The 26,129-nt window shown below is 42.4% G+C and overlaps 1 protein-coding gene, 1 non-coding gene and 1 pseudogene across 3 annotated transcripts in view; 2 read left to right on the top strand and 1 right to left on the bottom strand.

The window, feature by feature from the left end:
* The window catches only part of NUP85 (nucleoporin 85), a 36,628-nt gene extending 18,056 nt beyond the window's left edge, over positions 1 to 18,572 (bottom strand). The window contains exons 1-7 of one of the 2 annotated variants that reach the window (XM_078438158.2): positions 18,290 to 18,572; positions 13,965 to 14,058; positions 11,050 to 11,212; positions 4,285 to 4,355; positions 3,707 to 3,750; positions 2,625 to 2,694; positions 1,336 to 1,457 (exon numbers count right to left, since the gene is read on the bottom strand). In XM_078438158.2, the coding sequence (XP_078294284.1) occupies positions 1,336 to 1,457; positions 2,625 to 2,694; positions 3,707 to 3,750; positions 4,285 to 4,355; positions 11,050 to 11,212; positions 13,965 to 14,058; positions 18,290 to 18,322 (597 nt within the window). In that variant the 5' untranslated portion in view covers positions 18,323 to 18,572. Of the gene's footprint in view, positions 1 to 1,335; positions 1,458 to 2,624; positions 2,695 to 3,706; positions 3,751 to 4,284; positions 4,356 to 11,049; positions 11,213 to 13,964; positions 14,059 to 14,729; positions 14,840 to 18,289 lie in introns of those variants that run through there. The other variant, XM_078438159.2, reaches the window with a different exon arrangement.
* LOC132688722 (U6 spliceosomal RNA) lies at positions 6,038 to 6,143 on the top strand. The gene has a single exon (XR_009614690.1). It is a non-coding gene; the product is annotated as a U6 spliceosomal RNA (small nuclear RNA).
* On the top strand, positions 12,252 to 12,352 carry LOC132676968 (U6 spliceosomal RNA; annotated as a pseudogene).
* Positions 18,573 to 26,129: the final 7,557 nt, after the last annotated feature.

The raw sequence follows: 26,129 nt of genomic DNA, 5'->3' as shown, positions 1-26,129 counted from the left end.
CCAACTCCAGCTCTTGCTCCCTCTGCTCCTCGTCCCGCTGTGCCTCCGGGTCAGAGCGCTTGCAGGTCTCACTGCCTGCAATGCTCTTTCCCCTCCTTTGGCCCAGTGCCCCTCCTCCCATATCACCTCATGAGGGTGGCCTTCCCGGACTCCCCTGCTCTCCATACCACTGGGCTTCACTGTGAGGCATGCTACATCTTTTACTTGTTTCTGTATTTATTTTCTGTCTCCCCACCCAAGATGTAAGACTCAGAAGAGCAGGAATCTTTGCCCACTTTGGTCATAGTTGTTTTCCCCAGTGCCTTGCAAACAGGAGTGCTTGATAAATATTCAGTGAATGAATCAGAAACTCAAAATCTGGGCCCAAGATTTCCTGTCTCAAAGGCAACAATTCTTTACCTGAATTCCGTATTTTATAAGTAAATCAACCTTCCATTATTCAGGTCAACTGCAATCTTCTCCCCAGGCCCTCCCAAATGGGTCACAAGTCAGGAAAGGTAAATGGAAAAAAGCATTGCTTTCATAGGCACAGAATACATACATACGTACGTACGTACGTACGTACGTACATACACACACACAACACCAAGAGACATGCTGACCTCCTTCACGGTTGTTGTTTTTTTTAAGTTTTTATTTATCTTGAGAGAGAGAGAAAGTGTGAGTGGGTGAGAGGCAGAGATAGAGAAGAGAGAGAATTCCAAGCAGGCTCTGTTTTGTCAGTGCAGAGCCCAATATGGAGCTCGAACTCACGAACCACGAGATCATGACCTGAGCCAAAGTTGGACACTTAACCAACTGAGCCTCCCAGGCGCCCCTGAGACCTGTTGACTTCCAAACTGATAATCCAAAATGACTTCAGGATCATCAATCTTTAATAGCTGTATGGACCTATAATTTACACACCACCAACATTCACCTATTTAAGTAGTAAGTTTACAGAGTTGTGCACCATCATTACAATCCAGTTTTATAACATTTCTATCACCTCAAAACCCCTCATGCTTATTTACATTAAGCTCCCACCCCCAGCCCCTATCAATCAGTTTTGTATTACCCCATCTTCTCTTCTCTTCCTTAGATTCACAAAGAAACTAAATTTCCCTGCTCACCAGAAAGCCTACAAAGCATTACTTTTTTTCACATGACAACTTAGTTCTAAACTCTTCTGTGGATCAGGGAAGCAAAGATCTAAGAGCATCTCCATAATCACAGACCCAAAAGCCAGTCTGAGTGTGAGCAGGCTCAGCAGGCAACCCTCAGGCCTGCCTATGAGTACTGGGAAAACACTGTGAGGTGAAAGTCAGGAAGGCCCAACCTGCATGAGGTCCTTACCAAGTTCCAGAAGCTCTCATGCTTGCTTGGATTCTCACTGCCCAGGACATCTGCCAACAAACTGTCCACCTCACATACATGCAGTCGGACCCAGTCAAGGAGGTGGAGGAGGAGAGGGCCGGCTAGGAGGAAAGACTCTTGTCACACACAAACCTCAGCTTCATCTGTAGCAAATTCCACTTTCCCACAGTACGGACAGAAAGTATAGGGCAGAGAAGAGAACTATGGAGAAGTGGTTTATCCCTCGTAGGTGGGCACACATATGGTCCTGAATAAAGGACTGGGCTGACAAATGGACCTTTAGGAATACTTCCTCTGAGCCAGGCAGCTCCACCTTTCACTGAATCTTTGATAGGGCTGAATCTCACCACTTGCACCACCCCCAATTCTTCACAACGATGCAGTGTGCAATGGCCAGGTAAGGAACAGCCACTTAGGGACTGGTACTGATTAGGTGCTAGGTAAGCAACAATGATAGAAACACAGCAACAGCCCTCAAGATATACTGGAGGAAGTAAACATAGAAACAACTAATTTTCATTTCAAGTTGCTCAGGACTTTAGCAGGAATAGGAGTAAAAAGCTAGGACTACAGAGATTACTAACACTCATTTATGGGTAACAGCAAACATAAACTATCAAGAGATACAAAAAAAAAAAAAAAAAAAGCCTGCAGCACCTCCACAGAGAGCAAGGATACCGTACCGCCCACAATTTCGTTCAAGAACATGCAATAATTCAGAATGGACAGTTCACGTGTAGTGCTGCCCCTGCCCCAATCACTGGTGACAGAATTCTCCAAGTGATTTTGCCTCCCACCATATAATCCCTCACATCCTTAAGTTTCTCTTTCTTTTAAATTTTTCAACAACAGGCCTTTATTATTTCACACTTCTGGAGGCCAGAAGTCTGAGATCAAGGAGTAAGCAGAGTTGGCTCCTTCTGAGCCTAGGAGGGAGAACCCATTCCATGCCCCTCCCCTGACTTCTCCTAAAACTTTCATAAGCTCGACCAGTCCACAACATAAATACTGACCACCCCTGTCATACAGCAGTTTAACATGTTTTACTGGTGTTTTTCAGGGGCCACCAGCCTAACATTTTAGGTTTTCAGGAGGCATTTTCTAAGAGGTGACAAAACGACAGGCTTCTTTGGGTGTTACGTACAACTTTCTGATGGTTACATTGATGGAGAGTGATGAAAAGAGCATTCTGGGCAATTAAACTCTCATCATGACATGCAGGAAAGGTAGACACCTTTGATGTTGGGAAGGGATGATTCCATGCTCACCTGGGGCTACTTCAATAAAAAGAATCTCACAAAGATTCCAAATAAGCTCCATTGCTGACAAAATGGAGACCTAAGGAAGAAATGGAGACAAGGTTGTAACTGAAAACATTCCTGATATTTGCTCTCAGAGCAAAGGAATGAAGCACATGATGGTCATTCATTATTAACCCAACATTTACTGAATATTCCTATGGAAATCCCACAGGATTTCCCACAGGGAATTCAGTGAGAGAATTTTAGGGGATGGTAGGCAGACTAACATTTTTTTTTTTTAATAGTTCTCATTTTAGTTTAATGTGCGTTATAGAAAAATATAATTAGCCCATCATGCCCACAGTCTTGATGAATATTAGGATTTAGAAAGAGGCTCTGAGTAAAATGGAAGATGATTTTTAGAAAAATTTATTCAGTAAATAATATTAAGAGTTCTATAGATATACCAAAAATCATGAAGGTGGTATTCAAGGGACTAAAGTTTAAGAAAGTCTACTAAAAAGCAAACCTAATATAAAACCCAAAAATAAGTCAGGTATGGACCCTGCCCTAGGAAATATTCAGTCCCCTTCCCCACCATCCTTTCATACAAAAACACAGACGACCTTATTCAGAGAAAATAAATGCTTTGCTGCACCAATCCCTACTCACTACTGAGCTTGAACACTATCAAGATTCTACCAAAGAAAGAGAATTCTTTCAGCCATCTTCCAGCTCCAACAAAATAAACAACTCAGTAAAAATGCTGGGTCATGAGCTGAATCCAATTTATAAAAATAAGCAGTGGTTCCAAAAGCTCAGTTCACTACCTCAGGTGACACAATGTGGTTAGGACTGATATTTCCCCATAAGAATTGTAAATTCATACAAGTACTTATCAGGCACACCCTTGTGTTCCAATGCATTATGCCTTGAAGGGGGCACCAAGAAGTTCAAGATGATCCTTACCACCCCCAAGGAGTTGCCTGTCTACCTGGTAAGAAGAAAGACTTGTACATAACAATGACTGCAAAGCCACCCCAGGTGGGTGCTGAGGATGCAGAAGGACAGAACGGTGCCAGGACAACAAAGGCAGGCGGCCCCCCTACCTGGCTGCTGAACTGGCGACCACTGGCTGGATCTTTAGCAGCAACTAACAAAACACAAAACATTTTGAAGTAAGCAATGAAACTTTTAGTCTCATAGTTATAGCTTCATATAAAAGGTTCTTTGCTTGTGCCTATTTCCTCTAATGACTACCAATTTTCACTGTAAGTTTTTAAAAAGTGCTTCATATCTCTTTGTTGCAGATCAATGATTTGCAAACCCAATGCCCTTAAGTTACAAGCAACACTTTCAACTGCAACAGAACAGAGACCATCATGTTATAAAAGACTTTACTCAGCACCCAGAAATCACATGGCTCTCAAGGTTATGGTGACTTTAAACTGTGAAAGTAAAAGAACTGGGAATATGATTTTCAAAGATCTTTAATTTGGTCGTTAGTCTCACACCTGTCAACTCAATATGTTCTAACTTGAAAAACGTACTCAAGACGATTGCCAAAATATTAGGTTACGTAAGACGGGAAAGTAAGATTTTTGAACTGTAAAGTCAAATAGACTTTACCTTGCAGCATTGACAAACATTTCAATTACTGTAACATGTACACACACAAAATCCTTACTTGCAGCCTGGTGCATTTCCTCCATACAGGCTCTTATGACTGATCGGTAGTTCTTACTCACTCGGACCAATCTACAAAAATGAAATGACATACAACAGGAACATGGAGCATCTTTTTTTTTTTTAATTTTTTTTGACGTTTATTTATTTTTGAGACAGAGAGAGACAGAGCATGAACAGGGGAGGGGCAGAGAGAGAGGGAGACACAGAATCTGAAACAGGCTCCAGGCTCTGAGCTGTCAGCACAGAGCCCGACGCGGGGCTCGAACTCACGGACCGCAAGATCGTGACCTGAGCCGAAGTCGGACGCTTAACCGACTGAGCCACCCAGGTGCCCAACATGGAGCATCTTGTAGTGACAAAAAGCAAGAAAGTCTGCAATAGAAGATAAGAGCTTGCTCAAATACAGGAGCCAACCTGAAGGAGTTCCTAACGGCCTAAGCTGGAACAACTTTAGCATCAAAATAAGTAACATATAAGATAACCCATTGAGTACAAAAAATATCCCAGAGGGGCGCCTGGGTGGTTCAGTCAGTTAGGTGTCCGATTTCAGCTCAGGTCATGATCTTGCAGTCCGGGAGTTTGAGCCCCGCGTTGAGCTCTGCGCTGACAGCTCAGAGCCTGGAGCCTGCTTCAGATTCTATTTCCATCTCTCTCTGCCCCTCCCCTGCTTTCACTGTGTCTCTCTCTCAAAAATAAAATAAAAACATAAAAAAAAAATTTTAAATAAATAAATATCCCCGAATCCATAGTGATATTAATTGTTGCAAATGAGATCTACTGATAGACACTAAAAATAATGGTTGAAAATTTAAAGAGAAATAGAATTTGCATAATCTCAAAGTTTCTCCTCCAAATACCCATTAGTTACAAAGGAAAGATGGTAATTTTACAGTGGAGAAACCCAGTAGAAACCACATTAACCAAGTGATGAAGGTCAATAAACTCAGTAATAAAACTTCAACATGATAAACCCCATAATATGACGTACTGAAGACACACCATACCAGTTCTGTGGTATTCTTACTAAAAATGCATTATCTCAAAAACGATACATAACCTTTGTCCAATCATGAGAAAACAGACAAACCCAAATGGAGGGACAGCACCATAATAACTGGCCAATATTTTTCAAAAGTGTCAAAGTCATAAAGAAGACTATGGGAAAAAAGTTAAATGCAACCTCAGTCACAGAAGAGAAAAAAAGGACATTAGTGTAAAAACTGGTGAAATTCAAATGAAGTCTTTAAGCATACTGCATTGATGTTTAAGTTTCCTGGTTTAAGTGACAGTAATATGGTAACATATAGATATTAACATTATAAAGCTAGATGAAGGATATGCAGTAATCCATTATTCTTGTACCTTTTCTGTAAGTCCAAAATTACTTCAAGATAAAGTCTTTTTAAAAAAGGAAGTGACAAGGCACCTGGGTAGCTCATTCGGTTAAGCTCAGGTCATGATCTCATGGTTAATGAGATCCAGCCCCACATTGGGCTCTATACTGACAGCACCAAGCCTGCTTAGGATTCTCTCTCTCCCTCTCTCTGCCCTTCCTGTGAGCACACATGCATGCACGCTCTTTCAAAATAAATAAATAAACATTAAAAAAAAAGAAAGAAAATGACAAAACATAACAAACATCCACAAGAAAGTAACTGGTTTAGTTACCAAGATGCAGTCCTTAGCAACAAAAACAGTTCTAGAAGAAGAGCCTAAAGACCACCTATTCGTTCCATTTAAAAATGAACAGCATGCTTACTTCAGTAGCACATATACTAATATTGGAACACTATAGAGAAGACTGGCATGGCCCCTGAGCAAGGATGACTTTCAAATCTGTAAGTGTTCCATATATTTTTTTAGAACTAACATATAGAATTGTTAAATCACTATATTGCACACCTGAAAATAACATAACACTGTATGTTAATTATCCTGGAATTAAATCAAAAAAGAATAGCAACATTCTGCATATGACCTACAACAAGACTGGCAGGAGGTAAAGCAATCTGCACGTATTCCCTCACCCAATCCTCACTACCCTACATCCCCTTTCACTGCCAAGATTCAGGTCCAGATAAATAATTCAGCCAAAAAAATAAGGTGATATGCTAACCCCAATACACAGAACAGGAGCTATCACCCCACCATTAGGATGGCATTCATTCATTCATTCAACATTTTATTTTATTTATTTATTTTTTTTTAACGTTTATTTATTTTTGAGACAGAGAGAGACAGAGCATGAACAGGGGAGGGGCAGAGAGAGAGGGAGACACAGAATCCGAAACAGGCTCCAGGCTCTGAGCTGTCAGCACAGAGCCCGACGCGGGGCTCGAACTCACGGACCGTGAGATCATGACCTGAGCCAAAGTCGGACACTTAACCGACCAAGCCACCCAGGCGCCCCACATTCAACATTTTAGAGCATATATTTTATTTTCTTATGTTTACTTATTTTGAGAGAGAGCAAGGGGGAGGGTCATAGAGAGAGGAAGAGAGAGAATCCCAAGCAGGCTCTGCGCTGACAGCACAGGGCTCAATCTCACATACTGATCTCACATATCATGAGATCAAGACCTGAGCTGAAATCAAGAGTTGAATGCTGACTCTTGATTCTGTCTGAGCCACCCAGATGCCCTTAGAGCACATACTTTATAAACGTGCAAGGGTATGTGGGAACAGAGGGCCCACATAAATAAGACAAGTTCCCTGCCTTCCAGGAATTACAGGACCTTCGACATGTTTTTCTCTTAGAATAATGATGTTTGAGTCACCAATATTCTGTTACCAGAGCCTCTTGAAACCAGTGATTTCCCCTTCTATCCTTCCCTCCCTCTCTGCCATCCCCCCGAAGCTGACTAGGGTATCCTCCAGAATGAGTCATTTGTAAAATTTTACGAGGAAGTAAAATACTGTGATACTGTGATTTATAAGAAATAAACATCAGGGCAGCCGGGTGACTTAGTCAGTTGAGTGTCCAACTTTGGCTCAGGTCATGATCTCCCAGTTCATGAGTTCAAGCCCCCAAATCAGGCTCGCTACTATCAACCTGTCAGCACAGAGCCCACTTAGGATCCTCTGTCCCCCTGGGGCACCTGGGTGGCTCAGTTGGTTGAGTGTCTTCAACCAACTTCAGCTCAGGTCATGATCTCATGGTTCATAGGTTCAAGCCCTATATCAGGCTCTGTGTGGACAGCCTGGAGCCTGCTTTGAATTCTGTGTCTCCCTGTCTCTCTGCCCCTCCCCTACTCATGCTCTCTCTCTCAGAAATAAACAAACACTGGGGGACCTGGGTGGCTCAGTCAGTTGAACATCCGACTTCGGCTCAGGTCATGATCTCACAGTTTGTGAGTTCAAGGCCCGTGTAAGGCTCTGTGCTGACAGCTCAAAGCCTGGAGCCTGCTTCAGATTCTGTGCTCCTCCCTCTCTCTCCGCCCTACCCTCTGCTTGTGCTCTGTCTCTCCCTGTCTTTCAAAAATGAATAAACATTAAAAAAAAAAAAAAAGAAAGAAAGAAACATTAAACAAAATTTAAAACAGGGAAGCCTGGAAGGTTAAATAGGTTAAGCGGCCAACTTTGGCTCAGGTCTGATCTAGCAGTTCATTAAGTTCAAGCCCCTTGTCAGGCTCTGTGCTGACAGCTCAGAGCCTGGAGCCTACTTCAGATTGTGTCTCTTTCTCTCTCTGCCCCTCCCCCACTTGTGTGCAGACACTCTCTTAAAAATAAACCACCTTAAAAACCTTTCTTTAAAAAAAAAAAAAAAGGATCCTCCGTCCCCTTCTCTCTGCCTCTCCCCATCTTGCATTCTCCCAAAAATAAGTTTTTTTTGTTTTTTTTTAAAGAAAGAAAGAAACATCTAGTCTTTATCCTAGTCCCTGACACAAGATTCCTATAATCCTTGTGAATTCCTAAGTGATGAGAGCATCAGGAGCACCTTACGTTCTATTGAGGCCATTCTGGGTGGGCTCCTGGATTGGGGTTGGTCAAAGAACGACTCAGCCATCAACAGAAGACCGAAATCTTCTGCTGTGCTAGGGTGGCCTGGGTGGCTCAGTCAGTCTAGATCTCAGCTCTTGATCTTGGCTCATGATCTCGGCTCAGGTCAAGATCTCCTGGTTCCTGAGATAGAGCCCAACAGGCTCAGGTCAAGATCTCCTGGTTCCTGAGATAGAGCCCAACAGGCTCAGGTCACGGTCTCCTGGTTGAGATAGAGCTCCATGTCAGGCTCTGCACTGAGCATGGAGCCTGCTTAAGATTCTCTCTCTCCCTCTCCCTCTGCCCCTTCCCCAATCACACACTTTCTCACTTTCTCAAAACCAAATAAAAATAAAAAAAGAGAGGTGCCTGGGTGGCTCAGTGGGTTGAGCATCCAGCTTCAGCGCAGGCCACAATCTCACAGTTCATGGGTTCGAGCCCTGCGTCGGGCTCTGTGCTGACAGCTTAGAGCCTGGAGCCTGCTTCAGATCTGTGTCTCACTCCGCCCCTCTCCTGCTTGTGCTCTCAAAAATAAACATTTAAAAGTATAAAATTAAAATTAAATTAAATTAAAATAGAAATTTTCAGCCCTGTACCCTACCTCTCTGGAGAGGGGAGAAGGGCTAGAAATGGAGTTAATAATTGATCATGCCTCCCTCCATAAAATCCCAATAGTATGGAGTTCAGAGAATTTCCAGGTGGGTATATAAATCCACGTACCGGGAGGGGGACACACCCAAACTCCACAGGGACAGAAGTTCCTGTACTCCAAACCCTCCCAAACCTTGTCCTATTTATCTCTTCACCTAGCTGTTCATTTGTATCCTTTATCATATTCTTTAATAAATTGGTAAGCTAAGTGTTTCCCTGAGTTCTGTGAGCCACTCTAGCAAATTCATTGAACATGAGAAGGTTTGGGAACCTCCAATCTGTAGCTGTGCCAGACAAATACTTTAAGTAACGTGGGGATGCACTAACTGCAATTCACATGTGAAGCGGGGAACAGTCTTGTGGGACTAAGCCCTTAACCTATGAAATCTGATCTCCAGGTAGATAGGGTCAAAATTGAGTTAAATTATATGGTACCCAGGGGACCTGGCAGGCTGTCAGTAAAGCATGTGACTTTTTATTTTTGAGAGAGAGACAGAGAGCAAGTTGGGGAGGGGCAGAGCAAGAGGGAGACAGAATCCCAAGAGTCAGATGAGTAACCAACTGAGCCACCCAGGCACCCCAAGCATGCAACTCTTTATCTTCCGGTCGTGAGTTCAAGCCCCATACTGGGAAATACAGCTTACTTAAAACAAAAAACAAAAACAAAAAATTATAGGATACCCAGCTGGTGTGACAGAATTGTCTGGTGCCATACATCTGGCATCAGAAGTGAGTATGGGGGTGCCTGGTGGCTCAGTCAGCTCAGTGTCCAACTCATGGTTTTGGCTCAGGTCATGATCTCACTGACAGTGCAGAGCCTGCTTAGAATTCTCTCTCTCTCCCCACTCTGCTTGGAATTCGGTCTATCCCCTTCTCTCTGCCCCTCTCCCGCTCATGCCTTCTCTCTTTCAAAATAAATTTAAAAATTTTTAATTTTTTTTTTTTTTTCAACGTTTTTTTTTTATTTATTTTTGGGACAGAGAGAGACAGAGCATGAACGGGGGAGGGGCAGAGAGAGAGGGAGACACAGAATCGGAAACAGGCTCCAGGCTCCGAGCCATCAGCCCGGAGCCTGACGCGGGGCTCGAACTCACGGACCGCGAGATCGTGACCTGGCTGAAGTCGGACGCTTAACCGACTGCGCCACCCAGGCGCCCCTAAAAATTTTTAAATAAACAAACAAGAGGCGCCTGAGTGGCTCAGTCTGTTCAGCGTCCAACTTTGGCTCAGGTCATGTCGTCACAGTTCATGAGTTCGAGCCATATATCGGGCTCTCTACTGTCCAAATGGACCGAGGACTCCATTTCAGATCCTGTCTCCCTCTCTCTCTGCTCCTCCTCCACTTGCATGCACTCTCTCTAAAATAAACATCTAAAACAAACAAACAAAAAAACAAAGAAATGAATATGGCAGTAGTGTGTAACAAAGGAGACACACAACAGGAAGGAAAAACTTTTTTCCCCCAATACAAATACCAACACTGCCCATGCTCTAACTGTATTTATGGACACTGATAAAAAACTAACATAAAGGCACTCCATGGTGCTTAAGACTCACCTGGAGATTTTAGATTTGAGGATCCACCCCAAGAAACTTTAATTTTTATGATCTGAGGTGGGGCCCAGAAATCTGCCATTAACAAGTATCTGATATTGATGCAGTTATCTCATGAACCACACTTCAAACAACCCTAGTCTATATACAGTATAATAGTTTTCTGGTCTCTTACCAAAAATGCCCTGAGTACAATTCTTTAAAGATACAACAAAACTACTTTTTTAAACTCATTTTTATAGTAAGATAATTCCAAAATCTTCCCACAGTGGGACTTCTTTCAGTGATTTTCAGGTGCTTATTTAAGGCCTAAATTTTCTTCTTTGCAGGGTAAATGAAACAGGAATATAAACAAACAAAAAGTTTATCAAGCCACCAAATCGATCAACAGCCATTTGCACAGTCCCTGAAAGACATTTCATCCCTACCTACCTCCACTGCCCAGGATAGAAGCCTCAAAATAGAACCAGGAGCCCCTTATTTCTCCAGGCACTCCATCCATCATGCAAAAGGATGAGGCAGTTCATTTGGCTTTCACGCTTTAGTTGTGGAATGCAGTACCTACCAGCAGCCTACTTACTGAGCTTTTCTGGATTTTCCAGTCAATTCTTCTTCAATTCTCTGGAGGCCCACAAAGATTCCATGGGATTCATTGAAGAGTTTTCTCAAGATCTGAGAGTAAACATCTATATCCTTTCGGATGATATAGATAAAGGGGCAGCCTGGCACAGTCTCTGATTTTTCTGAAACAGGAAAAATTTAACATCGATCACCATTACTCTCATATAACGACTCTAAAATTTTTAAATTGAGTTATCTAATTACAACAGCTTCAGCTACTTTGCTAGATTTCATTTTTTAAAGTATGAATTATTTATCAATTATCCACACATCAATTATTTAATATACATGTTTACTTTCAGACTTTACTCCTCAACTGACTGGCTTATTTATTTTGTTAATGTAACTTCTAGGCCTGGAGTGCCTGGCTGGCTCAGTCAGTGGAGCGTGCAACTCCTGATCTTGGGGCTGAGTTCAAGCCCCATACTGGGTATGGAGATTACTTAAAAATAAAATGTTTAAAAAAATAAAGTCAGCTCTAGGCCCAAAATGGGGTTTGAACTCACAACCCTGATATCGAGAGTCACATGCTCTACTGACTGAGCCAGCCAGGTCCCCTCTCACTGGCTTATTTTGGAACTAACTTTTGCCTCCATCAGTTGAAATATACTAAAAAAATTAAACTCACTTTATATTAGCCTAAATATAACTCAAAAAATATGATAAATCTACAGACAAAATTTTACATAACCTCAAATTCAAGTAAATATTTCTTTATCACTTTGTACTGCCATTACTCCTAAAGCAAAGAATCAAAAGTTAACTGAACTATTTTGCAACAGTGATAAAAAGGCTCTATAATGATAAAATATAAACAACCAATTTGTGGAAATTTCTTATGCAACAGCTTCTCAGACAAGCTATGATGATGTTCAATGGCTCATCTCTGATGAGATTGCAAGAGATGTAAACAACCTCACGTTTTCAACAATTGAGGACAAACTATCAAATGTTGACAAGCCTTCCCATTAAGTATGAAAAGAGGACAGACATATTCAAAGAAGGTTCTCCTCTGAGCAACTGTCCCTTTGGCAGCTTCTATAGCTCTGCCAACCTTGAAATCTTTAATACCAAAATATCCCAGAAATAGTTAGCAACATCAGGGACAATTCTTAACTACAAAATCAAGAAAAACTACATCACTTAAAAATTGCACGAACTGTGCTCACTTCAGCAGCACATAAAGTTCAAACAATACAGAGAAGATTAGCATGACCCATGCGCAAGGATGACATGCAAATTCGTGAAGGTTCCATATTAAAAAAACAACCAGAGCACCTGGGTGGCTCAGTCAGTTAAGTGTCTGACTCTTGATGTCAGCTCAGGTCTTGATCTCAGAGTCATGAGTTCAAGCCCCACACTGAGCTCCACACTTAGCATGGAACCTACTTTAAAAAAAAAAAAAACAAACAAACCAGGGGTGCTGGGTGGCTCAGTCAGTTAAGTGCCCGACTCTGGCATAAGTCGTGATCTCACAGTCCACGAGTTTGAGCCCCATATTAGGCTCTCTGTTAGCACAGAGACCGCTTCAAATCCTCTGTCCCCCTCGCTCTCTGCCCCTCCCCCGCTTGCACGCAAGTGCTCTTTCTCAAAATAAATAAATAAACTTAAAAAATAAATAAAATCGGGGTGCCTCGCTGGCTCAGTTGGTTAAGCATCCAAGTTTAGCTCAGGGCACGATCTCATAGTTGGTGCCCTGCGCTGGGTTCCACATTCTCTCTGTCCCTCTCTCTCTTCCCCTTGCGCACTCGAACTCTCCCATAAATTAATTAAATAAACAAATAAATAAATAAATAAATCTGCATGAACTGCACATGATTTGCCAAAATTTTAAGACTTTCATTAGCTCCATCTCCTCTCTATAATAAAAGAAAGCCTCCACATTTGAATAACCTGTCAAAGATCTGCACAAAAATATCTTCAGCATTTCCCAAGACTCGTCTTGAAAAGAAGAAAGCAAAATCAAATGTCAAAATTTAGTTTTATCTTACTAGAGAAGTCTATATCAGAAAGAGAATATCCAAAAAAAAAAGAAAGAGAGAGAGAGAGAAGATCCAGGGTGCCTGGGTAGCTCAATTGGTTGAGTGTTGAACTGATCTTGGCTCAAGTCATGATCTCATAGTTCGTGGGTTCAAGCCCCACGTGGGGCTCTGCGCTGGTGGTGCTGAATCTGCTTGACATCTCTGTCTCCCTCTCTCTCTGCCCCTCCTGGCTCATGCTCTCTCAGGGAGGAAAAAAAAAAGAGAGAAAGAGAGAAAGAGAGAAAGAGAGAGAGAGAGAGAGAGAAAGAAAGATCGATCCATGTCCAAAACCTGATGGAACTTAGAGAATAAGGAAGAGCCATTTCACTCTCCAAATCCTTTGTGCTTTTATCAACAGCCTACAGAATTCGATTAAGTTCACAATAATAAAAGGTAAGGACTTCAAAGTCTTCATAAATCTGCAGTTTCACAATAAAGGGGCTGCTGTAAAGGGAATTTAGTGATTCTGGACAAGAAGGGGAAAAAAAACTTCAAGTTTTTAAATACACAGGAAACATTTCAGGGTGCATGGCTGACTCAGTGGGTAGAACATGCTACTTCTGATCTCAGGGTTGAGTTCAAGCCCCACGTATGTTGTAGAGATTACTTAAATATATTAAATAATAATAATAATAAATAAGAGAAACCTTTAACACCTGGAAGATTAATTTTTTTCCCTGGACTCAACATCTGCCAGGCCTCATAAGTTAATGAAAAACTTAAATAGCTAAAGTTTCAAAAGTGAAAATGGTACAAAATAAGTTTAACTGTTTCTTGCCTCAGTCAAATCTGAGAGAAGAAAACAACCAAATGTGCCAAGATGGATAATCTGGAAGAAAAAAAAAAAACCTACCTTTTTTGTTGAAGGAGGTTTCACACACCAGCATCTCTCCTGGACCCCAGTCAAAACACATTTGCTTCTTCTTGGAATTCACTCCTGGAATCAACTAGTAAAAAAAAAGCCAAAGAAACTTATTTTTACTAAAAGCTTTGCTTTCAACTGATTTGCAAGTATAACCCTAGAAATCAATGTTCATGAAAGTTAAGTGCTACTCTATGTATACAGCTGAGTGTGGTTGAGATCAAACCAATCTGTTCAAGTCCGAATAAGCAAGTGAGCTTTGTCGGGCACCTCAACCCAGCCTGCCACTTAACAATCAATTACTATACTATAATTTAGTGATCTGCAGTTCAGAAAAAGGGGATTTAAAAAAATAAAGAAATTGAAGTGTTTGTTACTAAAAGGAGCCCTCCAATCCCATGGCTTCTGTGCCATCTCTTAGATGAGGACTCTCAATTTTTCTGACTCAGACCAATCCCTTTGAGTCTCAGCTTCATACATCCAACTACCTAATCCACACTTTTATAGGTTACCTAACCTAGGTATAGAGCTATATCCATAACATAAGAACCAATAAAGGACTCTTGATGCTCATCTCCAATTCTCCCCCCACTGGAGCAAAGCCTTCCCCAATTGTTAGGACTGATCTGTGATTCTTCTCTTTCCCTTACCGCCTTTGTCCAATCTATCAGTAAATCCTGTTCTGCTCTTAAAGAAGCCTGAATCCAACCACTTACCGCGTCTACCAGTCTAATCCAAGCCACCATCAACTCTCACCTGACTGCAACAGCATTTCTCAGTGCCTGAAATGACTCTCCTACATGGTTATTGCCTCTCCCTGTAAATAGATAAAAGCTCACAAGGGCAAAGGACTCCGGGATTCTCATTCACTGCCTAGAAGAGAACGTGGCACAAAATTGGCACTCCATAAATATTTTTGGCAGACGATAAATTTGGTATCAAGACAAATGCACTCAGTTCTTAGGAAGAAGTAATGCAGTCATTCAACAACTAAGCAATGTTTAGTAAGCCTTTTTCTGTACTGGGCTCTAGGAAAACAATGTGTAATACAATTTCTGTCCTCCAAATGCTAGCAGTCTACTGAGGAAGTCCAATAAACAGGCAGTAAAAAAAAAAAAAAAAAAAAAAAAAAAAAAAGTGGAGAAATGCCAAAGCAGAGAAAAACACAAAAGAGGATGTTTTAGTAGACTCTTAATGGATGAGTGGGCAAAGCAAGGGGGAAACGTTATACACAGTGCTGCTGAGGCAAATGGGTACCCACATGCAGAGAAAATAAACCTGACATCATAGACAAAATAAAAGTTAGAAACAAATGTAGAGCAAAATCTGTAAAACCTGAAAAGCACAGTAGAAAACCTTTTGATCTTAAAGTAAGCAAAGAGAGGACAAAAAAGTACAAACTACAAAACAATTTATAAATTGGGGCTTCGTCAACATTAAACTTTTGCTCCTCAAAAGACACTGTTAAGAAAATGGAAAGACAAGCCACAGGCTGGGAGAAAATATTTGCAAAACACATATTTGATATCTAGAATATATAAAGAACTCTTACAATTCATTAATAAAAATAACCCAATAACAAAATGGGCAAAAAATTTTAACTGCCACTTCACCGAAGATATACAGATGACTCACATATAAGCATATAAAAAGATGCTCAATATCTGTCATCATTAGGGAAATACAAATCAAAGCAATCATGAGGTCCCACTATATACCCACCAGAATGGCAATGGCTAAAATTTAAAAAGATTGACCACACAGGGGCGCCTGGGTACTCAATTAAACATCCGACTTTGGCTCAGGTCATGATCGTTTATGAGTTCAAGCCCCACATTGGGCTCTTTGCTGACAGCTCAGAGCCTGGAGCCTGCTTCGGATTCTGTGCCTCCCTGTCTCTCTGCCCCTCCCCAGCTCTTGCTCTGTCCCTCTCTCTCTCTTTCTCTCTCTCAAAAATAAATGTAATTTTTAAATAAACAAAGAAACAAATAAATAAGTAAAAAGACTGACCATACAAAGAGTTGATGAGGATGTGGAACAACTGGAACCCACATGTTGCTGGTGCAAAAATGGTATTTGAAGAAATGAGTTTATTTTAGCTAAATATGAATCTACCCTATAACACAGCAATTCTACTTCTAGATATTTGTCTTAGAAGAAAATAAAAAAGGCAACAAAAACCAAAACTTACATTTCTTAAGTATCTTTGAAACAAAAGGATAAAACCATTGGTCTAGAAAAAGAACTAAAAGATTATTCTACCCTCTACTTTGAATCTATACATAAACATCTTTAAATGTGATTACTAACTGGCCTTCACAGGCCTTAATGATAAGTAAATGGGACACCTGGGTGGCTGAGTCGGTTGTATCCAACTTTTGATTTTGGCTCAGGTCATGATCCTGGGGTCATGAGACTGAGCCCACATCGGGTTCCACACTGAGTGTGGAGACTGTTTGAGATTCTCTTTCTCTCTCTCCCCCTCTCCCCTGCTTGCTCTCTCTAAAATAACTGAAAAGAGGCGCCTAAGCAGCTCAATCAGTTAAGCATCTGATTCCAGCTCAGGTCATGATCTCACGGTTCTGAAGTACGAGCCCCGCATCAGGCTCTCTGCTGTCAATGCAAAGCCTGTTTTGGATCCTCTGCCTCCCTTGCTCTCTGCCTCTCCCCGACTCATGCTGAAGCTCTTTGTCTCTCAAACTTAAATAAACATTTAAAAAAAAAAAAAAAAGGTTGAAAGAGGGGCACCTGGACAGCTCAGTCAGTTAAGCATCCGACTTCAGCTCAGGTCATGATCTCACGGTTGGGTTCATGACTTCAAGCCCTGCATCAGGCTCTCTGCAGTCAGCATAGAGCCCGCTTCAGATCCTCTGTCTCCATCTCTCTCTGCTCCTCCCCCACTTGTACTCTGTCTCTCTCAAAATAAATAAATAAACTTAAAAAAAAAAAAAAAGCTGAAAGAAAGGAAGAAAGAAAAAGTTCCATTGAGGGAGGAAAAAAAAAGTAGAAGTTTCAGCAACTCTGATATTCTAATTTTTCTTCCTGCGGACACTGACATAGTCCCTCCCGATAGATATAAAATATTTCAAGTACTTTATATAGATCTTCAAATTTTAATACTCTACAGCAGTAAACTTTTTGGAGTTACAACCCATGTTAACTGCTATTTAAGATCTCAGGTCTCATTTTGTCCAGTTAGCTTTGAGAGGACCCCCATCTTTAATTTTCGGTTTTCTCAGACACTGCTTTGCAATCTGATGGCTTTAGCTCAAAACTGGAGGCACATTTCGACTTTCTAAAAAGCAAAGAGGGGCGCCTGGGTGGCGCAGTCGGTTAAGCGTCCGACTTCAGCCAGGTCACGATCTCTCGGTCAGTGAGTTCGAGCCCCGCGTCAGGCTCTGGGCCGATGGCTCGGAGCCTGGAGCCTGTTTCCGATTCTGTGTCTCCCTCTCTCTCTGCCCCTCCCCCGTTCATGCTCTGTCTCTCTCTGTCCCAAAAATAAATAAAAAACATTGAAAAAAAGTAAAAAAAAATAAAAAGCAAAGATACAAGATCAGGCAACCCGCAGTTTAGTGAAGCTTACAGCTTACCAACAGCTAAGAGGGGCAGAACAAGCCAATGATGGACAAACATATTTTACCTAGCCAGGGAGGGAAGGGAAGGCTTTCCTGAGAAAGAGGATGCAGGTTCTTGCATTTGAAAAACGAGGAGAGAAACCTAATAGAGAAAAAGAGAGGATCCCAGGCAGAGGGAACGGTAGGTGTCTGCGACCTAAAGCCCATGAATCTCTTCATGGACATCATAGATCATTCACATTCGACATATGCTCTCGCCAAAGTCCAGACAGAAGTGGAAGCAAACGGCAATAAAGACAAGAAGTCTCCGGGGAGAATATGTACTTTCAGCAAACCTCGGGCCAGTACGGCACACGAAGCAGAAGCCAAGCTCACGGTGTCGCGATGTGAAGCTGAGCTCGGCGGACGAAAAAGAAGCCCCAACTGCTCTACTTGGTCCGAGCCCGCTCACTAGAGCACTAGCCCAACGGGAGAAGCTAGGCAAAAATGGGATGGGAAGGCGAGGAAGACAAGACAGGGTGAGGGACGGAGTGAGGCCCTCCGAGCCAGGCATTTCTGAGTACACGAAAGAGTAGACACCTAGCGAACACCACGACCCAAACACAAGCACCTTGCTAATGGGACCTCCGAATTGTGGCAACTGAGCTGAGGGAAGGGGAAAGGAGCCTCGAGGGAGCCTGCAGTGACGAAGCAGACACACTCCTCGGACAGCGAAGGCAACACTTTTGCAGGCGCCCTTACAGTGACCGTCGGCTCGCCGTCGAGTTCCTCCATAGCGCTCCGCTTCAGCCACCAAGAATTTCCACAGCCGCTAAACCTCCCAGCTCAGGCCTCCCGCTCACAACCGGCTGCGAGAGAGGACCCCTCCCGAGCGTCTCCTGCGCTGCCTACAGGCCCCAACCCCCCACCCCCCCAGGTAGGGGCCTCTCCTCTCCGCCACGATCCTCCTTCTGCCGCACTCTAAACGTGTCGTCCCTTCCTTGCCGGCGACAACACGTCAGGGAAAACAGCGCAAGGGCAGCCTGTCAACCCAGTTATCTTCCAGCCGGGTCAGGCGCCGCCGCGGACAGCCCCGCGCCGGGCAGGGAAAAGGCCCCGCCGAGACGGCGGGAGCAGCGGCAGGGCGGCTGCGCGTGCGCGGGCTGGGGCGAGTGCAGGGCCTGGTCTGGGAGCCAGCGAGCGAGTGCGCGGTGTTTCCAGACTCTGGCGGTTCTCTCCCTTGTGGGTCTGCAGGTCGCAACTGCTTCGCTGAATGGTGTCCAGGCCGTGTCCAAGCCCCGTCGGGCCTCTGGGCTGTGTACGAAGGCGGTCGCCACCACTCCCACCCCGAAACGCTCAAAAGGCACGTGGACAGAATTGTTGCAGCTGGGAACAACTGTGAAATGGAGACAGCTGGGCTTGCTTAATTAAATACAAATACTGGTTTGTTATCTCACCAAAGAAAAGCAGGAAGGGACACTCAAATCAGGGAATCCCAGAATTTGTTATGGAAAACTCAAAAGTGCTCCAATAATTTAAAGAAGTCGTTTGTTGTAAATGTCATATTCACAAGTACATACACGTACAGGGAAGAAAATAGGAATGCTTCTAAATTTCCAAATAAACTTTTTGAGCAAATTGAAGATAATTGGAAATTTAAAGATAAGTCGTAGGAAATTCTGCCTGGAAATGTAGCTGCTTTTATTTAGAAAAGAAATTTGATCTGAAAACAAGACATAATTCCAAGATGCTCCTTTCCCTGAGGTGCCGAACGGCCTGTCTGAATTGGTTTAAAAAAAAAAAAAGACGACGGAGTGGTTAGGAAAATCCCGTCTCCCCAATAGTTTGTTCTTTTGAGATACAGACTGTTGGGCAAGGAAGAAAAATCTCGGGGCTATCAAAATTTCATCCAGATCCTTGTCTCTGAAGACAGCCATCCAGAGGATGAAATTTAATGTAGTTTTGCAAAAAAATTCCACACTGTCCTACCAACTATGTCTTCCTACATGTTCCAAATGTTTCAGTTTCACTGATCTGTTTCTTTTCTTTTTTTTTTTTATTATTATTTTAATTTACATCCAAGTTAGTTAGCATATAGTGCAATAATGATTTAAGGAGTAGAATCCAGTGATTCATCCCCTACATATAAACCCCAGTGCTAATCCCAAGTGTCTTCCTTAATGCCACCTGCCCATTTAGCCCATTCCCCCACCCACAACCCTTCCAGCAACCCTCAGTTCTCTATAGTTAAGAGTCTCTTATGTTTCGTCTCCCTCCCTGTTTTTATAGCATTTTTACTTCCCTTCTGTTCATCTGTTTTGCATCTTGAATTCCACATATGAATGAAGTCATGTGATATTTGTCTTTCTCTAATTTCACTTAGCACAATACACTCTAGTTCCATCCACGTTGTCGTAAATGGCAAGATTTCATTATTTTTGATTGCCGACTAATACTCCATTGTATATATATATACCACATCTTCTTTATCCATTCATCTGTTGATGGGCATTTGGGCTCCGTCCAGGCTTTGGCTATTGTTGATAGTGCTGCTATAAACATTGGGGTGCATGTTCCCCGTTGAAACAGCACACCTGTATCCTTTGGATAAATACCTAGCAATGCAATTGGTGGATCATAGGGTAGTTCTATTTTTAATTTTTTGAGGAACCTCCATACTGTTTTCCAGAGTGGCTGCGCCAGCTTGCATTCCCACCAGCAGTGCGAAAGAGTCCCTCTTTCTCCGCATCCTCGCCAACATCTGTTGTTGCCTGAGTTGTTAATGTTAGCCATTCTGACAGGTGTGAAGTGGTAATCATCTGAGGTGTTTCTAACACCAGTGGTATGACTATAAAGTATGAGGAATGCATTCATGTCCATTTTCCAGGGAGTAAAAAGAGGCTGCTGATATTTTCTGAAAGTAAAATAAACATTCGAGGGTTGCCTGGCTGACTCAGGAGAGCATGCGACCCTTGATCACATTGAGTGTAGAGATTACTTAAAAAAAAAAAATCTCCTGGGGCACCTGGGTGGCTCAGTTGGTTGAGTGTCCAACTTAGGCTCAGATCATGATCTCACAGTTTGTGAGTTCGAGCCCTGTGTTGGGCTCTGTGCTGACAGCTCAGAGCCTGGAGCCAGCTTTAAATCCTGTGTCTCCCTCTCTCTCTCTCTCTCTCTCTCTCTGCCCCTCCTCCACTCACATTTCCTCTCTCTCTCTCTCTCTGTCTGTCTCTCAAAAACAAATAAACCTTTTAGGGGTGCCTGGGTGGCTCAGTCAGTTAAGCACTGGACTTCAGCTCAGGTCATGATCTCAGTTCGTGAGTTTGAGCCCCGTGTCGGGCTCTGTGCTGACAGCTCAGAGCCTGCAGCATGCTTCAAATTCTGTGTCTCCCTCTCCCTCTCTCTCTGCCCCTTTCACGCTTGCACTCTGTCTCTCTACCTCTCTCAAAATAAATAAACATTAAAAATAAATAAATATTTTTAAATAAATAAATAAATAAATAAAATATTTTAGAGGTGCCTGGGTGGCTCAGTTGGTTAAGTGTCCAACTCTTAATTTGGGCTGAGGTCACAATCTCACAGTTGTGGGATCAAGTCCCATTGGGCTCCATGCTGGGCATGAAGCCTGCTTGGGATTTTCTCTCTCTCTCTCTCTCTCTCTCTCTCTGTCTCTCTCTCCCTCTCCCTCTTCTTCTGACCCTCTCCCATTCTCATGCATGCACATGGGCGTGCTCTCTCTCTAGAAAAACAGTAAGAAAAATAAAATCTTGTTTAATGTTTATTTATTTATTTTGACAGAGAGAAAGAGAGAGAACGCATGTATGGAGCAGGGGTAGAGAGAGAGAGGAAGAGAATCAAATCCCAATCAGGCTCTCCACTGTCAGCACATAGCTGGACGCAGGGCTCAATCCCATGAACTGTGAGATCATGACCTGAGTCGCTTAACTGAATGAGCCACCCAGGTGCCCCTAAAACAAAGTTTTTTAAAAAATTAAAAATGGGGGTGCATGGCTGGCTCAGTCATGGGAGCATGTGACTCTTGATCTGGGGGTTGTAAGTTTGAGCCCCATGCTGGGTTATAGAATACTTAAAAATAAAAATCGTGGGGCACCTGGGTGGCTCAGTCGGTTTAGCACCCAACTCTTGATTTCAACTCAGCTCATGATCTCACGGTTTGTGATTTCACGGTTTGTGATTTCACGCACTGTATCAGTGCAGAGACTGCTTGGGATTCTCTTTCTACCTCTCTCTACCCCTCCCCTGCTCGCTCGCTCTCTTTCTCTCTCTCTCTCTCATCCAAAATAAATAAACTTTAAAAAATTTTAATAAATAAAACATTTAATTTTTTTTTTCTAAACTTGGGGTATCTGGGTGACTTAGTTAAGCATCCAAATTCAGCTCAGGTCATGATTTCACAGTTCTGGGTTCGAGCCCTGCATCAGACTCTCTGCTGTCAGCACAGAGCCCTCTTTGCATCCTTTGTCCCCCCATCTCTCTGCCTGCCTCTCTCTCTCTCAAAAATAAATATTAAAAACATTGTAATGTTTAAAATTAAACATTCAGTAGCAGATCAGTTTTTAAAAACTGGTTATTATATCTTCTCTGGCTATTCAAAATTCTTCCAGCAGCAGAAGTTAAAGCCACACTTAGTAAAACAATGATAGAAAACATGCCTAATTTCCTTCTTTTTTTTAATTTTTTTTTTTAATTTTTTTTTCAACGTTTTTTATTTATTTTTGGGACAGAGAGAGACAGAGCATGAACGGGGGAGGGGCAGAGAGAGAGGGAGACACAGAATCGGAAACAGGCTCCAGGCTCCGAGCCATCGGCCCAGAGCCTGACGCGGGGCTCGAACTCACGGACCGCGAGATCGTGACCTGGCTGAAGTCGGAGGCTTAACCGACTGCGCCACCCAGGCGCCCCTCTTTTTTTTTTAATTTTTAAAAAATGTTTAATTTTCAGAGAGAGAGAGAGGGACAGAGCACAAGCTGGGGAGGGGCAGAGAGACAGGGAGACACAGAATCCAAAGCAGGCTCCAGGCTCTGAGCTGTCAGCACAGACCCCGATGCGGGGCTCAAACCCACAAACTGCAAGATCATGACCTGAGCCAAAGTCGGACCCTCAACTAATTGAACCACCCAGGTGCACCCATTTTTTTTAAAATGTTTATGTTTGAGAGAGAGAGAGAGCACAAGCAACAGAGACGCAGAGAGAGAGGGAGATACAGAATCCAAAGCAGGCTCCAGGCTCTGAGCTGTCAGCACAAAACCCAACACAGATGCCTAATTTCTTTCAGAGAAAATTATTCTGGGGAACAGGATTAGCAGAAGAAAAAAATAATAATAGGATGAAAGATCAAAAAGGAAATCAACCCTTTCAAAAGGAGATCTGAGGAAAAAAATAATTTGAATGACAAAAGACCTTAGAGAATTTTAGTACTACAGTTTCTTGATATTTTAAGACTGTCGCTTGAAAAGGCACCTGGCTGGCTCACTCAGTAGAGCATGCAACTCTTGACCTCAGAGTTGTAAGTTCAAGCCCCATGTTGGATGTAGAGATTACTTAAAAATAAAAATAAAAAAATCTCAAAAAGAAAGGCTGTCATTTGAAGATAATAAAAGTAGTGAAATTGTCTGACCTAGGGCTAGATAATACGGGGAAAAAGTATTGGAAACATTTTTTAGTCTAAGTGCACTATGCACCAGCAACTTTACACAATCATTCAAAACCACTTTTTAAAAAAATGTTTATTTATTTATTTGGGGGGGGGGGGAGGGACAGAGAGAGAGAGAGGGAGAGCGAGAATCCCAAGCAGGCTCCACACTGTTAGCACATAGAGTGGGGCTCAATTTCACAAATCCTGAGATCATGACCTGAGCCAAAACAAGAGTTGGACATTTGACTGACTGTGCCACCCAGGTGCCCCTACTTTTTTTCCCCCCTAAGAAAACTACAGCCAATGGAGCTATTATTATTGTATGTATGGACCTTTTTCTTCCTTCTAATCCTTCTCAGTATACTTCCAAGAATGAGGTTTCAATTACATAGTTTATGTATCCTCCTTTTCTTACGTATAATCCCAAAGGAATACTTTTGGAAAAACAAATTAAATAACCAGCATGCAAATCTTTTTGTCTTCTTTGCTCTCCATAGGCTCTTCCTCTCCCTATATTGGTTGGTTGAACTCTAGAATTCCTGTATCTATTCTGAAGAGTCTTGAAATATGCAAGAGACACTTCAACCTGAGGTATATCAGACCCTGAGAAAGATAGTAAAATATTTCTGTAATCAGGGGTGCCTGGGGGGCTCAGTCTGTTAAGTGTCTGCCTCTTGATTTTGACTCAGGTCATGATCTCATGGTCATAAGATCAAGCCCTGCATTGGGCTCCATGCTGAATATGAAGCCTGCTTCAGATTTTCTCTCTCAGGGCGCCTGGATGGTTCAGTTGGTTGAGCGTCCGACTTCGACCCAGGTCATGATCTCACAGCTTGTCAGTTCAAGCCCCGCATCAGGTTCTGTGCCAACAGCTCAGAGCCTGGAGCCTGCTTCAGATTCTGAGTCTCCCTCTCTCTCTCCCCCTCCTCCACTCATGTCCTGTCTCTCTCTGTCTCAAAAATAAATAAACATTAAAAAAAAAAGATTTGGGGCGCCTGGGTGACTCAGTCAGTTGAGCGTCCGACTTTGGCTCAGGTCACGATCTCACAGCTCGTGAGTTCAAGCCCTGCGTCAGGCTCTGTACTGACAGCTCAGAGCCTGGAGCCTGCTTCTGCTTCTGTGTCTCCCTCTCTCTCTGCCCCTAACCCACTTGCATTCTGTCTCTGTCTCTGTCAAAAATAAATAAACAAAACAAAAAAAATTAAAAAAAAAAGATTTTCTCTCTCTTCCTCTCTCTCTCTCTGCCTCTCCCCTGTGTTCACATGTGCTCGCTCTCTCTCTCTCTCTCTCTCTCTCTCTCCCTCTCAAATAAGTAAGTAAATAAATATATAAAAATATTTCTGGAATTAAATAAAAACCTCCTAAAACAAAACATATATATTGCACAACAGTCAAACCAGAAATCACTTTCAGTCACTCCAAAGTCAAACTAAGAATCATTCTCAGATCAAGCCAGAATTGTGCTAGAGATGTGACCTATGTAGTAAAGTACTAAGCGGAGGCATATAATGCTCCCTAGCCTGCAGAGAAAGAAATACATAATCATTTCAAGAGACATAACTATTTTGGAAAACAAGGTAGACATCTATTATCAAGAGACCTATCAATATTTGTGCACTTTGACCCTGCAAGTCCTCTCTTGAAAATTGATTTCAAATAATTCCAAAACAAAAGAGGTATATGAATTTTGGTATGTGCTATATATAATGCAAAAACAAAGATTTCTCGAGCTCCAGGCTATTGACATTTGGGGCCACAAAATCTATGTTGCGAGAGCTGTCTTCTGCATTGCTGGATATTTAGCGGAATCCCCAGCTTCTACCCACTAGATGCCAATAACAGCCCTCATCCATTGTGAGGACCGAAAATGTCTCTAGATATTATATTCCCAATGTCCCCTAGGGGACAAAATCACCTCTGTTAAGGGTTGCTGGTGTAGAGGTGCCTGGCTGGCTCAATTGGAAGAGCATGCGACTCTTCATCTTGTGGTTGTGAGTTTGAGCCCCTCGTTGGGAGTAGATATTACTTAAATAAATACAATTTTAAAAACAATGAATTACTGGTATATATGTTCACACATAGAGGAATAGCTAAGAAAATATAATAGCAATGGGATTATTCAGCTATTTCAAAGAACTATGAAAAACATGGAAAAGTCAAGAATTTTAAAATGTTCACGTTTTTTGTACCCATAATTGTAATTCCAGGAAATAATCAAGAAGTACATTTTGAATAATGATCCCCCCAAAAGGAAGTAATTTAAATGTCTCACAGTATGAAAAAGCTTATGCAATCATTAAAAGGTAACTGTAGCAAAAATTTTTTAAGCTAAAACTCAGGAAAATTTTGTAAAAAAGTAAAAGTATCTATCGATATTTATGTAGGAAAACAAAAAGACTAGCAAAGAGGGGTCCTGGCTGGCTCAGTCAGTGGAACACATGACTCTTTAACTCAGGGTCATGAGTTCGAGACCCATGTTGGATGTAGAGATTATTTAAAAATAAAATCCTGAGGCACCTGGGTGGCTCATTTGGTTAAGCACTTGACTCTTGTTTTAATTCTTTTAATGTTTATTTATTTTTGAGAGAGAGAGAAAGCACAGGTGGGAGAGAAGCAGAAAGAGAGGGAGATACAGAATCCGAAGCAGACTCCAGGCTCTCTCAGTTGTCAGCACAGAGCCTGATGTGGGGCTCGAACTCATAAACGGTGAGATCATGACCTGAGCCAAAGTCAGATGCTTACAGACCTAGCCACCCAGGTGCCCCTAAGCATTTGACTCTTGATTTCAGCTCAGGTCATGATCTCATGGTTTGTGGGATTGAGCCCTGTGTCAGGCTCTGCGATGACAGTGCAGACCTTGCTTGGGATTTTCTGTCTCTATCTCTGCCCCTCCCCTGCTTGTTCTCTCTCTCTCTCTCTCAAGATAAATAAACATTTAAAAAATAA

The sequence above is a fragment of the Panthera onca genome, chromosome E1 (genome assembly GCF_046562875.1).
Source record: "Panthera onca isolate mPanOnc1 chromosome E1, mPanOnc1 haplotype 2, whole genome shotgun sequence".
NCBI classification, from domain to species: Eukaryota; Metazoa; Chordata; class Mammalia; order Carnivora; family Felidae; genus Panthera; species Panthera onca.
Note: the sequence above shows the minus strand (reverse complement) of the source record. Positions and strands in the feature narration are given on the sequence as shown.